Source organism: Microcaecilia unicolor, chromosome 2 (genome assembly GCF_901765095.1).
Source record: "Microcaecilia unicolor chromosome 2, aMicUni1.1, whole genome shotgun sequence".
NCBI classification, from domain to species: domain Eukaryota; kingdom Metazoa; phylum Chordata; class Amphibia; order Gymnophiona; family Siphonopidae; genus Microcaecilia; species Microcaecilia unicolor.
This window is the reverse complement of record NC_044032.1, coordinates 73076914-73094848: the sequence shown is the minus strand read 5'-3', so window position 1 is coordinate 73094848 and position 17935 is coordinate 73076914. Positions and strand designations below refer to the sequence as shown.

The window sequence follows — 17935 nt, the reverse complement described above, 5'->3', positions numbered from 1 at the left end:
CACTGGAATATGAACTATTCAGCTACAGTTACAACAGGTTATAATGTTGGCGTCTCACTTGAGCTCCTGGTTTAAAAAATTTTTCTTCTTTTTTTTAGGAGCACAAGGACTCAATAGCTAGACTATAATGTTCAGATATGTGTTGAGAGGAGAAGGGGGAAAAAATTGGGGGTAACACCAGGAGGGGGGAGGGTAGGGGAAGAGTGGGCGGAGTCCGGGAGAGTTGGTGGTGTAAGAAAGGGGAGTGTGAGTGTTGAGCACTGGCGTGCACAAGGGGTATGTGTGCTCAGAGGGATAGAATTAAAGGGATAACACAAGGGAAAGGAGAAATGGGCGGGGGAGGGGGAAGAATAGAGAAGGCAAGGGGAGGGAAGGGGGGAATGAGAGTTTCCATACAAATACCTATGTGGAGTGTGTACAAACGAAGGGAGAGGCTAAAGGGCAAGAGGAGAGGAGAGTTTGAAAAGCAACAGAGCTTGGGGCAGTATGTGTTAGCTCTGGGGGCTCAGCTGGGAAGCCTTCAGACAGTATGGGGAACTAATGTGCGAGATGACAGGAGACATTATGTTATGAATGGCTTGTCTTAAGATTGTATCGCTGAATGTGGACGGAGTACACTCTCCGGTAAAGAGAACCAAGATTCTGCAGGCTCTTAAGCGCCAGAAAGCTGATGTGGCCATGATTCAGGAAACCCACCTAAGTAAGCTAGAACACCTTAAGTTAAAGAAGGATTGGGTGTGAGATATATTCTTTGCATCATATAATGGAAGGCAGCGGGGGGTGGCCATACTGTTCCGGAAAAATGTGGCCTTTGACTTGCATAATATGTACCAGGACCCAGATGGGCGTTACTTGATAGTGACTGGTGAATTGCAGGGGAAAAGGGTGGGATTATGCAATGTCTATGCACCCAATGTTTATAGTCACAAATTTTTCACTTTATTGAAAGCCAAATTGGTAACATTAGATGATTATCAACTTATAGTTGGAGGGGACTTTAACATCACTAGCGATCCCTCAATAGATTGCAAGCCACCACGGAGAGCAGGGAGAGACCATGAGGACAAGGGAGTGAACTTGCTGATGAGAGATTTAGATTTGGTGGACATATGGAGGCAACAACACATAACAGACACTGATTACACTTTCTTTTCTCACCCTCATGGGGTCCACTCTCGACTCGACTGTCTGCTTATATCACACTCACTCAGTGTTACAACTAATCGGTCAGGAATTGCAGAGCCAGCTGTGTCAGACCATGCACTAGTATGGGCAGAGATGTCCTGGGGTAGAAGGGAAGGACCGGCCCGATGGCGGATGAACCCGGCGTTATATAGGAGCAGGGATTTCTGTTCCTATTTAAGGAAGTGTTGGTTGGATTACATAGCAGAGAATGATACAGGGGAGGTGAGCCCTAGAATTTTCTGGGAAGCTGCAAAGGCAGTACTAAGAGGGAAAATTATCGCTTACGTTGCCTCCAAAAATAAAAAACGGGGGGAAAAAATAAAAGATCTCACAAAGAAATTGCGGGAGGCGCGTAGAGTACTTATGGGTCACTCCTCGGACGGTAATAGGAAGACATACATGGAGTGTAGGAAAGAAATACAGAATGTGCTGGAAGAGGAAGCGAATTACAATGTTAAATTGTATAAATATAAATTACACCAATGGGGCAATAAAACGGGCAAAATGTTAGCATCTCTCGTGAGTCAGAGGACAACGAGAAAATTTATCAGAAAAATTAGAAACAAGCAAGGGAAAGTATGCGCGCAGTTAGCTGATATTCAAGAGGAGTTTCTTCGCTTTTTCTCGTCCCTATATAAGGAGGGCTCCTTTTCAGAGGATAAATGCAGGGAATTTGTCGAAGGGATAGGTTTGGCCACTATCTCAGTAGAACAGCGGCAGATGTTAAATGAGCCAATACAGGGGGAGGAGGTTCAGAAGGTCATCAAGCGTTTAGTTTAACCTTAGCAAAAGCACCGGGACCCGACGGGCTGGGAGTGGAATATTATAAAATCCTACAAGATATGATTATAGCTCCCTTTGTTGCTATGTGTGAGGACACAAGAGAAGCGGGCACTATGGGACCAGTGTTAAATCAAGCACATATAGTTGTACTTCCAAAGCCCGGGAAAGACGGGGAGTTGGTAGGCTCTATAGGCCAATATCTCTGCTGAACCAGGATGTAAAGATTTTGGCAGCGGTGCTGGCGGATCGTCTGAGAAGGGTGGTCCCTTGCCTGGTGCATACAGATCAGGTAGGCTTCGTTAAGAGCCGATATCCGTCGGCCAATATCTTAAAAATCTGTAGAGTGCTTCAGGAGGGGAAAGGGAGAAACTGGGGATGCCATTCTAGCTAGCCTGGATGCCGAGGAAAGCCTTTGATAAAGTGATCTGGAAGTATATGTTTTGGATGTTGAGGCGTTTCGGCATCCAGGGAGATTTTTTGAATTGGATTCAGGCCCTGTATAGTTCCCCGACGGCTCAAATACTTGTGAATGATTCCCTGACGGATACATTCGCCCTGGGAAGGGGGACCAGGCAGGGGTGCCGTTGTCGCCATTATTGTTTATTTGACACTGGAACCACTAGCAGCAAAAATTAGACAGGAGTCAAATTTGAAAGGGCTAAAAGTGGGAGGAGAGGAACATAAAATTAATCTGTTCGCAGACGACATGTTGTTGCTGATAGATGATGTGACTGAAACTCTGCCTCGGGTGATGCATATCATTCGAGACTTTGGAGAATTCTCGGGCCTCAGCATAAATTTTGAGAAATCAGAGGCGCTACCGGTCACTGCACCATGTCGCTGTAGAGAATCGGCGACTTTTCCTCTGCGCTGGGCGCCGGGAGGCATTAAATATCTGGGGGTATATCTTAGTGCAGATCAGGGCTGGATATATAAAAGAAATGTAATTGACCGTATAGAGGAGGTAAGAAAATTATGTAACCAATGGAAAGACCTACCATTAAATATTATGGGCAGAATTGCATTAGTGAAAATGGTGTTATTACCCAAGCTCATGTATCCGCTACAAATGCTCCCGTTGTGGGTGAGAAAGGAGGAGGAGAAAAGGTATAGAAGTATTATAGGCACTTTTATCTGGCATGCAAAGCGCTCCAGGATTGCATTCACTAAATTGATTTACGGGAGGGCACAAGGAGGCCTCAGACTCCCAGACCTGAGAAGATATAACGTGGCGGCATTGATGCGGTGGATACATGAGCTGATCTCAGGGGAGGGGCATTATGCCCTCCGGGGTTTTTGGGAGAGTTGGTGCAGTCCAAACGACCCTTTTACAGTATTAGAATCCTGGGTAGTGCAGGGAGCTAGGAAGATGGTGGAGAACCCATTTGTGGCGGCGCTACAGCGGGCGTGGAGGTGGTGGAGAGGACATGGAGAAGCAGGTCAGGGGGTCAGCCCATTCATGCCACTGGTAGGAAACTTGGCCTTCCCGGCAGGGCAGGGCGTGTCGGTATTTAGGAGCTGGAGGGAAAAAAGATGTCGGTTCATAGGTCAATTTAGGAAACAGGGGGACGACGCCTTTCCAACCTTTGATATGGTAAAGCAGGAACTGCAGATAGCTGGCACTCAATTCTTTGCTTACTTGCAGGCCCGAGACTATGTTCTGAGTGAAGAGCGTAGGACCCGGGCTATAGCTCATTTTACCAAATTGGACCTCCTGTTTATGCAGACTAATCCAATAAGTAATAGACTGACCAGGTGGCATCAAGCGATTAGAGACCATAAAAAAGCACCACATATGATACAATTGGCAGAGAAGTGGAGTGGGGATGTGGTAGAGGAAGTCACGGTGGATCGCCTAGGGGTAATATTTAGAAACCTGAGTAAGATAACCCCGAATGCAGCGTTGCAAGACATCCAGTATAGGATTCTCTACAGGGTGCATATCACAAAAACAAGAGGGAAAGCATTGGGAATGTGGGAAGATGACACGTGTAATAAGTGTAAGAGGAATGTGGGTTCATTCCTACACTCTTTTATGGAATGTCCATCATTGCACTCTCTCTGGGTGAATACGTTGCGGTTGTTGGAATAAATTCTGCAACGCACAGTGGAGTGGCATTACTCTGTTACTCTGATGGGATGTGGGGAGGCACTGAAAGGACAGGGACTGGGTGCGGCCCAGATCCGCTTTGTATTGCTGGCATTAATAATTTTGAAGAAATGCATATTGCGGGAGTGGGTCAATGAAACACCCCCGGAGGTGGAATCCTGGAAAAATAGTATGATAGAAATGGGCAGTTGGGTTAATATGACTTATAAGTTTGCTGTTGCTCTGAGTCTCCGTCAATACCGAGATCTGTGGTGCAGAGCCCAGACATTGCTTGGCAATAGCACTCCAAATCCAAGCAGTAAAGAGTGTGTAAAGGTGGGGAAACTCTCTACTTAGGGGGGGGGGAGGGGGGGAAGGGTGGGAGGGGGGGTGAGGGGGATTAAAAAAAAGAAACTGTTATGAAGGTCAATCAGATCAAAAGTTATGCTGTGTTTGTATCATGAATAATTTTAGTCAGCATCTGTTACTTTTTGTACTTGCTATACGATGTATTAAGTTTGACTTCATACACCAATAAAAATATTAAAAAAAAAAAATTAGAAAACAAAGTCAAGCATCTATTGCTAAAGAATATGGTGTCAATCCCAGTCAAATTTCATGTATCTTGAAGCAGAAAGACCAGCTTCTGGAAGACTGGCAAAACAATACAAATCCACAACGGAAACGAAAACAGGCGGGAAAAGCTGAGGAGGTAGAAGATGCTCTTCTTCAGTGGTTTTCTCGAGTCAGGAGCACACAGCTATGGAGAAAGCTAATCAGCTAGCTGAAAGTCTTGGACTAACTAAATTCAAAGCCACTGTTGGATGGTTGGAAAAGATGGAAAGAGGGGAACAACATAAAATTCAAGAAACAGCACGGTGAAAAACAAGACGCTGATGACTTTGGTGCTGAAAATTGGGTTGTTTCAGTTCTTCCTACCATCTTGAATGAGTTTGCACCTCGTGACATTTTCAAAGCTGACAAAAACGGTCTCTACTGGCGAGCGATTTCTGATGGAACACTTGAATTCAAACAAGACGAAACTACAGGAAGTAAAACGTCAAAGGACCGACTGACGATCCTCCTTTGCTGCAATATGGATGGGAGTGAGAAGTTGGAACCCCTCGTCATTGGAAAGAGCAAACAGCCCCATTGCTTCAAGAATGTTAAGCGCCTTCATGTGTCATATGAGGCTAACGCAAATTCATGGATGACTGGGGAAATTTGGAAGCAGTGGCTAAAGAAGTTAGACACTAGAATGCAGGCACAAAAGTGTCAGATTTTGTTGCTTTGTGATAATTGTGCTGCACACATTGATGATGTCAGGCTGTCTAACATCAAGGTGGTCTTCCTGCCACCACTACCTCTCTGACCCAATCTATGGATCTGGGCATAATAGCCAATGTCAAACAACATTATCAGGCTCTTGTGCTACGTCATCTCATGAGCGTTATGGATGACCAGACTGGCAAGGATAAACGTGCTGTTGAACTGGCTTGTAATCTATCACTGTTGGATTCTCTACATATGCAGAAAGAAGACTGGAATCAGGTTATACAGGCAACCATTTTGAACTGCTACAAGCGGACAAGCTTTGTTAAGGATTTGGCGAGGGACGAAATAGATGCAGTTACAAACATGTCAGATGAACAGGCTATTGACATTCCAGCCGGTGTTACTGAAGAGGAGTTTCATCACTATGTAGCTGTTGATTACGATCTACAAACAGCTGACGACAGCACTGATGTCCAGATATGCGCCTACATGCAGGCAACGGCTGATGATGAAACAGATGATGAAATGAGCAGCGAGGCACATGCTGACGAAATTCAACAACCTCCTGTCACTTTTGCAAGAGCGCTGGAGAGTCAACACCGTGCGGGCCTATCTGGAGTTTTTACTACTGGCAGACATAGTCTATGGAACTCACAGATACAAGAGTGTACAGAGGACTATGACTGATTACTTCAAGTAAGCCTAATGTCAGTTAACAGAGACTATATAACGTCAGTTAACGGAGACTGTATACTGTACGTATAGTAAACAGTACTGTACATATGTTTATAAGATGTCAAGCTTTTTTGGGTCACAACGGTTAAACGCACGCACCGGTTAACTGCATGTATTTCTTTGGTCCCAGACTCTTGCACTTAAGCAGATTGCACTGATTGTAATCACAGAAAGGTAGTAAACCCATTCCCTTTATCTTCTCTTTTTCCTATACCCACCATTAATGTTTAGGCAAGCCCAAGGGTTTCTTATATAAGCCCTGTATTTCCTCCAGATATCTCCCTTTCTGCACATGAAATATAAAGGAACAAAAACACCCTCTGAGAGGCCTTTACAGTACAAGTAGTAACATAGGTGTGTCAATTAACTTGGCTCGCCATATTTTATTTTTTGTTACATTTGTACCCCACATTTTCCCACCTATTTGCAGGCTCAATGTGGCTTACATAGTACCGTAAAAGCGTTCGCCAGTCAGCTGATAACAAATTCAGGACCCCCTTAATATTATGAAATGCCTGACGCCCTGGCAGAAATACAGATTAATTTGCATGGATTAGTTATATGATACAGTATATTGCTGGGCTTTTAAAAATCTTTGGTTCACATTATATGGGTGTTTTTTCACCCATTTGACATTCAGTGTATATATTACCCCAAAGAGTGCACACTGTTATGCAAAGTCAGATGAAGACAACATTTAGGCTAAGACGTTTCACATGCTTGTAAGAGGTGCAACAGGTTAACAGCATTTTAATCTACATTTCTGGCATATACTTCATGGGTTCGATTCCCTTGTGAATCCCCTTTAACAGTTTTTGTCAAGTTTTAGTATATTTTTGGTCAACTCATTGCACTTCCTATCACAGAGGAGCCCTTTTTACTTAGCAGTGGTAAGAGCTAGTGCATGCTTACCACATTTTAAAAGGGCTTACCATGCGATGTGTTCGGGATTACATAAGTATTGCCATACTGGGACAGACCAAAGGTCCGTCAAGCCCAGCACTCTGTTTTCAACAGTGGCCAATCCAGTTCACAAGTACCTGGCAAGATCCCAAAACAGTACATTTTATGCAGCTTATTCTAGAAATTAGTGGATTTTCCCCAAGTCCATTTTAATAATGGTCTATGGCCTTTTCCTTTAGGAAGCTATCCAAACCTTTTTTAAACTCCGATAAACTAACTGCTTTTGCTACATTTTCTGGCAACGAACTCCAGAGTTTAACTACACAGAGTGAAGAAATATTTTCTCCAATTCGTTTTAAATGTACTACTTTCTAGCTTTATTGCGTGCCCCATAGTCCTATCATAGGAGCCAACTTTTCCAAATGATTGGTGGGTGAATTTTTTTTTTTAACAGGTGGTGCATTCAATGCCCCCTCCCTCCCCCTCTCCTCCAAGTTCCAGGCTCCCCTCTCCTCCGAGTGCTAGTCCCAACCCCAGCCTGACCTCTACTTCCACAACAGTTCTCGACGGTCCGTCCTCACCTTCCTGCATACCGCCCAGAATTTTAAACTCATCTTACCTCGGGGTCCCGGCGGCAGCAGTGAAAGGCAAGCAGGCTCGGTGCTTCAGCCTTTCCTTCTCTCTCGCTCTGGTCACGCCCTTGCGGAAACAGAAAATGAGAGTGGAACCAGAGCTGAAGAGAGAAGGGAAGGCTGAAGCGCCGAGCCTGCTCGTCTTTCATTGCTGCCGCCGGGACCCCGAGGTAGATGAGTTTTAAATTCTGGGCGGCACGCAGGAAGGCAAGGACGGACCGGCAGCGAAATGAGGGAGAAGAGGGCGAGCACCAGGCAGGTAGGCTGGCTGGGAAGGAGAACTTCCAACTTCCGGCGGGTGCAGAGCTGGTCCTAGGGTTTCTGGCGCCCTCCTGCAGCCTATTAGTCGGCGCCCTTACACATCCTGGGGTGGATCACTATGGCTCCGCCCCTTACAGTAGTCACACCCCTCTTACCAGCCATGGCGTCATTGAAAATATACACCAGTATTTCTTTGTTTTCATTATAAATAATTTCTGTAAACTGTTACAGCTCCATTATACTCTAAATGACACAAACCAAATTAGCATACAGATCATGAATTATGAGAACAGATCGTCTTGCCAACTCTGAAAACAATGTGTTAGCAAAATCTCAGAATCTAACAAACAGATCCCTATTCAGACACTTAGCCTTGCAGTCACACATGCAGAACAGACATAGCCCCTCTTCAAATTCTTCAAAAATTAACCTGAATTCTAAAACGTTAGACCCTGCATGCAGCACAATACCAGACAAACAGAAAGAAAGACATTGCTATACATTGCAAAATAAGACAAGCAGATGTATTAGATGTAAATTCTGAAGTGGACATATTCCAAACACTAAAATGAAAATAAAATGATTTTTTTCTACCTTTGTTGTCTGGTGACTTTGTTTTCTGATCATGCTGGCACAGTATCTGATTCTGCTGCTATCTGTCCTCTTAACTCCGTTTCCAGGCTTCCTTTCCATTTATTTCTTTACTTTCCTCCTTTCTTCTTCATTTCTTGCTCTATATCCGTAAGTAAAAGCTGGGTCCTCCACAGACTTGACTGTCCAGCTTCTGCTATTTTCTCCATCCATGTTGCAGTTTCTCTCCTCTCTTCCTTTTCCCTCATCTCATCTCCTTCCTCTCTCTTCCCTCCTCTCCATTCCATGTCCAACATTTCTTCTCTATCCCCTCTATCCATGTGCATCTCCTTCCTGTCTTCCCTTCCCTCCCCCTCCATCCCTGTCCAACAATTCTCTCCCTGCCCTCCCTTCCATCCACCCATGTCCAGCAACCCTCATCTCTCCACTGTCCTCCCCTCCATCCATGTCCAGCAACTCTCCGCTCCCCTCAATCCACCTATGTCCAGCCAACTCTCCTCTCCCCTGCCCTCCATCCACCCATGTCCAGCAACTCCCCTGCCCTCCATCCATCTATCCATACATATCAAGTAATTCTCCTCTCTCCCCTGCTGCCCCCCTCCATCCATCCATATCCAGCAATTCTCCTCCTCTCCCCTGCCCTCCCTTCATGTCCAGCAATTTCTCCTCTCTCCCTGGACCTGCCTCCCATCCATGTCCATCGATGCTCTTCTCTCCCCTGCCCCCCTCCCTCTATCCATATCAAGCAATTCTCTTTCCTCCCCTCACATGTCCAGCAATTTCTCCTCTATTCCCTGGGCCCTGTCCTCCCATCCATGTCCATCGATGCTCCTCTCTCCTCTGCCCACCTCCATCCATCCATATCATGCAATTCTCCTCCCTCCCCTCCACGTCCAGCAATTTCTCCTCTCTCCCTGGGCCCTGCCCTCCCATCCATCGATCAATGCTTCTCTCTCCCCTGCACTCCCGCTCCCATGTCCACATGCCCGCCCTCTTCTCTAAATCTTATTTAAATTTACCTCCGTCGTCGTTGCAGCAGCTGCACAGCGTCAGTGAAAGTGCTGCCCGCTAGCCTTCCCTTCGCTTGTCGTTTCCTCTCAGTGTCCCGCCTTCTTCTGACATCATTTCCGTGAGGGCAGGGGAAACTAAGAGGGAATGAACGAGCGAAACGAAGGCTAGCGGGCAGCGCTTTCACTGACGCTGCGCAGCTGCTGCAAGGTCGGAGGGGTAAGCGGAGCAGTGCCCTTCAGAGGTCGGCGCCCCCCGCCCCTGCCTGGGCGGGTAAAATATTGGGGGTACTTGAGCACCCACAGCACCCACAGAGTCGGCGCCTATGAGTCCTAGTATTTTTGAAAAGAGTAAACAAGAGATTCAGGTCTACTCGTTCCACTCCACTCATTATTTTATAGACCTCTATCATAGCTCCCTCAGCCATCTTTTTCTCCAAGCTGAAGAGACCTAGCCACTTTAGCCTTTCCTTATACGGAAGTCGCCCTATCCCCTTTATCGTTTCATCGCCCTTCTCTGTACCTTTTCTAATTCCACTATATCTTTTTTGAGATGCGGTGACCAGAATTGAACACAATATTTGAGGTGCGGCCTCCTTTAGTTCAAAATTTGCGCACGCTAAAAATATTTTTTAATTTTTAGGTTGAGGGGCATGTTTTGTGCTAATCAGTGGCATCTCTACATACTGTGCGCTCATTAACGCATGATTACCACATGAGCCTTACCATCTACAAAATGAGTGGCATTAAGTGCTCCCGTGGAAATTGTTTTTAATGGCCACATGATAATGGTAGCAGTGCATGGCCATTAGTATGAAAAATAGAAAATCAGATTTTTTACTGCTGTGGTAAAAATGACCATAGAGCTCCAGAAGAACCCACATAAGGGAGCGATAAGCCAATTTCTATCGCAGGCTTAATAAAAGGACCCCTTAGGCAATTACATCCTTTGTAAGATTGCAGTGGCTACTATCAGAACAAGAATTGGGTTCCTTTATATGCAACACTATGGTGACACTACAACTCCCATTTCTTGACTGGATGATTGACATCGAAAATCATAACAGACCTAGTTGTCTGTTCATAATCTAATACAATCCAGCCTGGGCCATGATCAGATAATATTTGGGATCCAATTTTCTACTTTTTGTGGTCAGCTAAACATTTCATAGGTTTATAGTATTGGTTAAAGTACTTTGCAACTTTATAATAAGAGATTTATTTTTGTGTGCTGATATTTGCCAACCTATAACATTTAGATTTGCACATAGGAAGGGCAGAAGAACTTTGTTTCCATTTACTCCGATTCTAGCAGTCTGTCCAAGGCTAAGACTATTACACTGTTAAAATCTCCCAACAGGAGTAGTGGATAGTTACCTAACGCAAAACAATGTTTCATAACCTCCTTGCAATCGTTTCAACAGATATTAGTTACAATTATATGGATCCCTTACCAGAATAGTACTGCCAGAACACAGCGACCTCCAGTATCTGCCACCACTTTCTCAAACTTTATTTGATTAGTTTTACCCTATCGGTATTGACAATTCTGCTCACCTCTCACATGAGGGATCAGCTATGACCTCTCAGACCCAATCTTTCTTTAAATTTTGGCATTCTTTGTTATCCAACCAGGTTTCTGTAAACAAGCCACGTGAATCATCTTAATTCTGTCAAGATCTTATATCTTTCCTGCCCCGACGTCACTAGACCACCAGGGGCACATGGAATCATGTAAGTACTGGAACGGAGGTCCGAAACCCGGACAAGACGCACCGGAGCAGAGCACCTAGGTTTTAGAGGAGGGAAAGAGGAAAAAATTTTTTTTCCTATTTCCCTCCTCTAAAACCTAGGTGCGTCTTATGGTTCCGGTCGTCTTATAGTCCGAAAAATCGGTATATTCCAGACACATTTCAAATAATTATACGAGTACTAGTCATTTGTGTTTAAATCATTAGACTACACCATTGGAGCCGACTCTGTGGGTGCTTGAGCACCCCCATATTGAGAAAATTCCCTTGTATGTGTCCAGGGAGGGGTTATTTCCATTGGGCTTAGCACCCCCAAAATTTTTGAAATGTTGGCTCCTATGGACTACACCATTCAATAAGTGCATCTCTTTGCATCAGGCACCAGATGCCAACCTCCATCTAGTGCTTGCAGACCTACTTTGCAGTTAAACAACTGAACAACCCTGTCATAATTATTACTTCCCAATTCACAAACTGTCTTCACAACTTGGACCCATAACCCCAATCTCTCTCTCCTCCCCCCCCCCCCCCCCCCCCCTCCCATTCTGGTCTTCCCAGTTACTTCATATGTTATAACATACTATTACCACTCCCCTGCTCCTTAAGTTCCTCCTCACATTCGCTTTCAAAATTTGTCTTAACTGTAGTATATGCCCCTTCATTAAAGACCAGGGCAATTCCCTTCCTTCCTTCCGTCAATTCTCCTACCCAGTTAATCTTCCACCAGGATTCCCTCACATATAAGCCTTCTTCAGAGTTCTCAGCCTGATATTACCGAAAGTCACTACTGGAAATAACAAAACTAATATAAATCAATAAATCATATTGCCTTAGGAACATTTGCAACTTATTTAACATAACAACGGCAGATAAAGACCTATACGGTCCATTCCAATCTGCCCAACAAGATAAACTCATTTTATTTATTTGTTAAATTTGTACTCCACATTTCCCACTATTTGCAGGCTCAATGTGGCTTACATAGTACCGTCAAAGACGTTTGCCTAGTCGGAGATAACAGATACAAGGTTGTGTAGTGATCGAAATGAAAGTATATGTGGATGGTCGAAGGGATGAGATTGTGTGTGTCCAGTTACGATCATAGTCATGCTGTGTGTTGGCTGGGTGAAGAGGTTTACGTAGGATCGTTGCGGTAGGCCTTTGAAGAGGTTTGTTTTTTAGTGATTTTCCTAAAGTTCAGGTGGTCATGGATGTTTTCACAGCTTCTGGGAGGCCTATTCCATAGTTGTGTGCTATGTAGGAGAAGCCGGATGCGTAGGTTTTTTTGTATTTCAGTCCTTTGCAATTTGGGTAGTGCAGGTTTAGGTATGATCGTGACTATTCGGTTTCTTACTGGTAGATATATATATAGTCTATCATGCATCCTGGGACTGAGCCATATATAATTTTGTGGACCAGAGTGCAGATTTTCAAGATGATCTGTTCTTTGATTGGGAGCCAATGCAGCTTTTTTTGAAGGGGTTCAGCACTTTTGAAGCGTGTTTTGCTAAATATCAACCTGGCTACTGTATTTTGGGCGGTCTTGGAGTTTTTTTGTGAGTTGTTCTTTGCATCCCGCATAGATTCCGTTGCAATAATCTGCATGACTTAGGACCATTGATTGTATTAGGTTCGAAAAGTTTCCCTTGGGAAGAAAGGTTTTAATCGTTGGAGCTTCCACATTGAATAGAACATTTTCTTTATTACAGAATTTACTTTTACATGGTATGTGATACTTTATATGTATCCCCAAGTTTGATTTGTCCTTGCCATTCTCAGGGCACAGCCCGTAGAAGTCTGCCCAGAACTCTTCATGTACTGAAAGTGCTGAGCTAATGTCGAAGCTTTCTTAAATTTTACACTCAAGCCCATCCATATCTATTCAGTCACGCATCAAGGAATAGACCGTAGAAGTCCGCCCAGAACTGGTTTTGCTCTCCAAATACCGACATCGCCACCCAATCTCCGTTAAGATTCCGTGGATCCATTCCTTCTAAACAGGATTCCTTTGTGTTTATCCCACGCATGTTTGAATTCCATTACCGTTTTCATCTACACCACCTCCCGCGGGAGGCCATTCCATGTATCCACCACTCTCTCTGTGAAAAAATACTTCCTGACATTACTCCTGAGTCTGCCCCCCTTCAACCTCAATTCATGTCCTCTAGTTCAACCACCTTCCCATCATTATAGTACAGCCTGTTATTTTTCCACATATTTCCCCATGTTCCTATGTATCTAAAACCTTCTTCTTTAAGACTCAAGCCACTTATTGAATTCCACTGTTTTGCGTAGTCTTTCCTCTCCCTTCCACCATATAGGAATTACTTCAGAAAAAGCCACAGTCCGAACCAAAGATTTCAGTCCCTCCCCAAGCTTCTGGAACGCTCTCTGTGCTGTGCTGTGCGTGTAAACTTGCTATTGTTGGTCAGGTCATTTGTCCCCAGGTGAATTACAACATCAGTGTTTGAAGCCTTGCTCTCTTTTCGGATCACTTTCAGTATTTTGGTCTGTACATCTGGTAGCTGAAGATCCATGGAAGACATTTGGACTACGTTGGAACCCCTGAACTGTGTTCCTAGTTAATGCCTCTGATAATGGAGTCTCCGAGCAGTAGAATTTTCTGTTTTTCACCAATCTGTCATTATTTGGGAGATGTTTCTTGGGCTTGTACTACTTTAATTGCCTCTGGTTACACCATTGTACTTTTTTCAGATCATATGTTGCAAAGCAGTAAAAAACTTTGACAGGGGCAAAGGGTGGGAGTGAGATTCTGTGACAACAGATTTTAGTGTAACAGAAGCCTACTGTGACCCATCTATTCCTTTGTTGTTTCCTTCTCTGTGGCAGTGGGTGGTGGTAAATTGGCTGGGAAATGAGTAATCCTGGATGCTTTTTAATTGTTGCCTAATTCCTTCTTGAGTTTGCTGATGCATAAAGCAAATGCTACATACCTGTAGAAGGTATTCTCCGAGGACAGCAGGCTGATTGTTCTCAACTGATGGGTGATGTCCACGGCAGCCCCTCCAATCGGAATCTTCACTAGCAAAGTCCTTTGCTAGCCCTCGCAATAATAATATGAGATTCATTGATAGATATAAATTTAAGATGAGTTATTGGCACTTTTTGACTAGTTCATTTAAAATATGTATTCTACCTGGTTTATTTTCCGTTGCTTTTATATTTTATTCAGCTAGTTTCATTCTCAAAAATGTACTGAAAGAAAGCACTGGACCAATGATTGTAGTACATCTGTTTTTTGTCTTTATGTATATTGACTTATCTTTGTTTATAGTTTAAGATGTTAAAAATCGACATGTTTTAAATTAAATTTAATTTGTTTTATTTAGACTCCTGACGCAGGCCAGTTGGGCCGAAACACAGCTGTGTCGAGTCATATCACCTTAATACATTTATTTAGTTTTTTTCATTTTGCTTGTGTCGTCTCTTTTTGATTTTTATATTTTGGTTATAATTTTGTTCTTAGAGTTTTTTCTTTCCTTGTGTGAATTTTGTATTTTTCAATTTTTTAATTTCCTTTTTTTCTACTGTTTTTATTACTGTTTTGTTTTTATCTTTAGTTTGTTTTCTTTTCATTTTTTCCCGTTTTTTTGCGTCATCTTCGCTGTTTTGATTATTGTTGTTTTTTGCGAAGGACAGGTTTCTTCTGTATTTTTGATATGAGAACTTAAACCATGACACATTCAAAGCGGCACACTTAATTTCACCATTACCACACTTCTTCCTTTTATATTCCCATCTGTCAGCCACTCTGTCTGAACCCCATTACTTAGCTTACCCTCATCTTTCACCCTTTGTAATATCCCCTACCCTCTCTATTTCCCCACCCTCTTGCAGTGCACTCTTTCTGCATCATTCCTCCACACCTGGAATGAACTCACTCTGCAAGTTTCTACCTTTTACTATCTACATGTAAAGCATCCCCCCTCTTCCAAAGCCCCTTACTATTACCCATCCCAAATCCCATCCTGACCTTCACACTCCCTCCCATCCTTCACCGTCAATCCCACTCCATTCTATTTTCACTCCCCAACTACTACTCATGCTCAGATATCTCATTCTCTATATTCTCCCCTTTTACAACCTGCAGTCTCTTAAAGTCTATTGATTCGGTACTCTGAGTATTTACTTCCAACATGCCATCTTCCTTTCCTGAGGTCTCCTTCAACTTCATTTTTTAAACTTCAGTCTCTCTCTCCCTTGGACTTCTCTTTTCTGTCGACATTCCCTCTTCTCATCTATGGTTTATTTCTTCATCATGGCCAGTCTTGCCATGTTCTGTCCACCATCTCTGGTTGTTGTTGCAGCCTCGCACTTTACCTGCCACTTGCTGCCATTTGTATACTGCTATTTCTGTCTGGTGACCTCATAACGTGTCTCTCTCTCTCCTTCCTTCTCAAGATGTCATCTATAGTGGTAACTTTATTATTCCATGAATGGTTATCACAGAGTCCAAAAGGTAACCACCATTTATATCTGTCTTTTTTTTTTCAGCAATCATGTAAGTTCACTAAATCATTGCTTCCATTGCAGCATTACTTACATAAAGTCTTAAACATTTCAATTTTAAATTCTTTCAGCAGATGGACCTTGCAACTCTCATGTTCTCCACAAGTTTCTCTTGTTCTCATAGTGATGAAGACAGGCTATAATGTCCCCTGGGTACTCACTTTTCCAGGGCTCAGGACTCTGAGCTCTATTGACCTTCACCTCTCAAACCTTGCCTAATCCCCTCCTCCTCTCCCAGAATGCTCTTAAATACAATATGCACCATCTCAGTCACATTCTTGTACTCATCTGACTCTTCAGATCTCCATATTATTCTGAAATGAATAATTCCTAAGCCTTCTAGCTTTGACCAGAGTACCCCCATTGATTCTTCTACTAGCCTCTTCTCTGCTACATTCAGCCTCCCCCCGCCAGCCCATTTCCACCAGGTCTACCTTAGTTTTCCAACCCACCTCTTTAATTTTATCTTTTACTGAACGTGATATCACTTTTCAGTTCCTCCTTCAACTTTCATGACTTCCATATTCTTCAGGATATGATTCCTACTCCAATTCTACCCCTTCTCAGCCAGCAAACTCATGGCTTGCTCCATCCAGCCACTGTCAGATTCCCTCCTCTGTATCAATATACTGTTGCACCTGCCCTTCAGGAGGGTATGACTCCAATCATTTTTGCCTCCTAGCCCGTTCTCAGATATAACTTGTAGGGGGGGGGGGCACACTGATCACCTTGGAACTCCTGAATTAGGCAGTCATTCCTTAGGCTGATATCATTTCTTCACTTCAAAAGCTTCTAGATTTTTCTGAGCTGGATAGTCATTTTCCTATGTAGGCTCTGTCGAATGATTTCACCCAGTTGTGAAGACTTGCTATCCTGCTTGTCCTCAGAGAAATTATCTTTAGCATTGTTGAGAATTCTTAAGCCACTATACAACCACGATTAATTTATATAAAGAAACATCACAAACAGATGAGCTGGTTCAATCTGGAAGTACTTACTTTTTCAGAAATATGGACAGGAAGTTTTGTGCAGTTCTCATAGCTGTTTCATACGAGTTAGTAATAAGGACATCTTGATCCACCTGAAAATAACAGAAAGATTACTATATGCATGCAAACAGCAGAGTCTGATTATCAAATGGTTTTCTGAGTCACTTACCTTTTTGTTTGATGACTCGTCTGAATTAGAATCCTTGTTTGATGGTAGGTGTACAACACATTGAATGAGCTGTAGGACAAGTGCGGTCACCATCTGAATATACATAGGCTCTCCATCCATATCACTGCTATTTAACCTGTCAGATAAAATACATTAGTCTCATATGCTGGTGTAATTGTCATAAAAGGAACCCAAAACATAATCTTAAAATATTGATAATATATTCATTGGAGAAAAGAAGGAAATAACAGAAACAATCAAATATTTTGCAGGCTACAATAAAGAATAGCAAGTCCAACTTTCCATAAAAAGCAAAGTTACTTACTTGTAAAGGTATTTTCCACAGACAGCAGGATAACAGGCCTCACAAGCTGGAAGATGTCAATGATGGACCCTGGAGCCAGAAAGCTATATTAAGCACGCATGATTGTTCCCACATCAGCATCATCATGCAGGGTCAACTCAATTCAGTATAAAGCTAAGATCAGAAGAAGCCATCTCCTAGGGGAGGCGGATAGGTTATCTGAAGACTGGTTATTCTGCTGTCTTTGGATAACACAGGTAAGCAACTTCATCTTCTCCTAGGACAACCAGGATAACGGCCCTCAAAATGGGAATCCTTAACTACAAGTAGTATTTAAATAAAAATGGGAACATGAAAAAAAGTTCAAAGCCAAAGGGTATAAAACCACAATGCTTTTGGCAGTACAAAGCCATTTTTGTATTTTTCTTCATTTTTAATTTTAATATAAATGCAACCCGGAGGGGAGTGGGGGGATGAAGTTGGATTCTCAACTTCAAAAAGACTCCAAAAAACAAAGAATGTAAGTCTTTAAATTGGCATCTAGATGTAAAAGTCACTTGCAAGTTTCATAGGCATCAATAATTGGTAGTTATGCACAAATAAAAACTAGGTGCTATTCTATTAGGTAGAACCTAAGAGCCATATAGCTTGTAACTGTTATGCATGTCACTTGATGCATTGTAGGTGTGCCCATTTAAACCTGCCACTGACATGGCACAAATGACCATGCC

At 43.2% G+C, this 17935-nt stretch overlaps 1 protein-coding gene across 1 annotated transcript in view; it reads right to left on the bottom strand.

Moving 5' to 3' along the window:
* Positions 1-17935, bottom strand: part of NIPBL (NIPBL cohesin loading factor) — a 1064356-nt gene that overhangs the window by 461484 nt on the left and 584937 nt on the right. Inside the window, 2 exon segments of the mRNA XM_030191924.1 lie at positions 16741-16823; positions 16901-17036. Of these exon segments, the coding sequence (XP_030047784.1) occupies positions 16741-16823; positions 16901-17036 (219 nt within the window).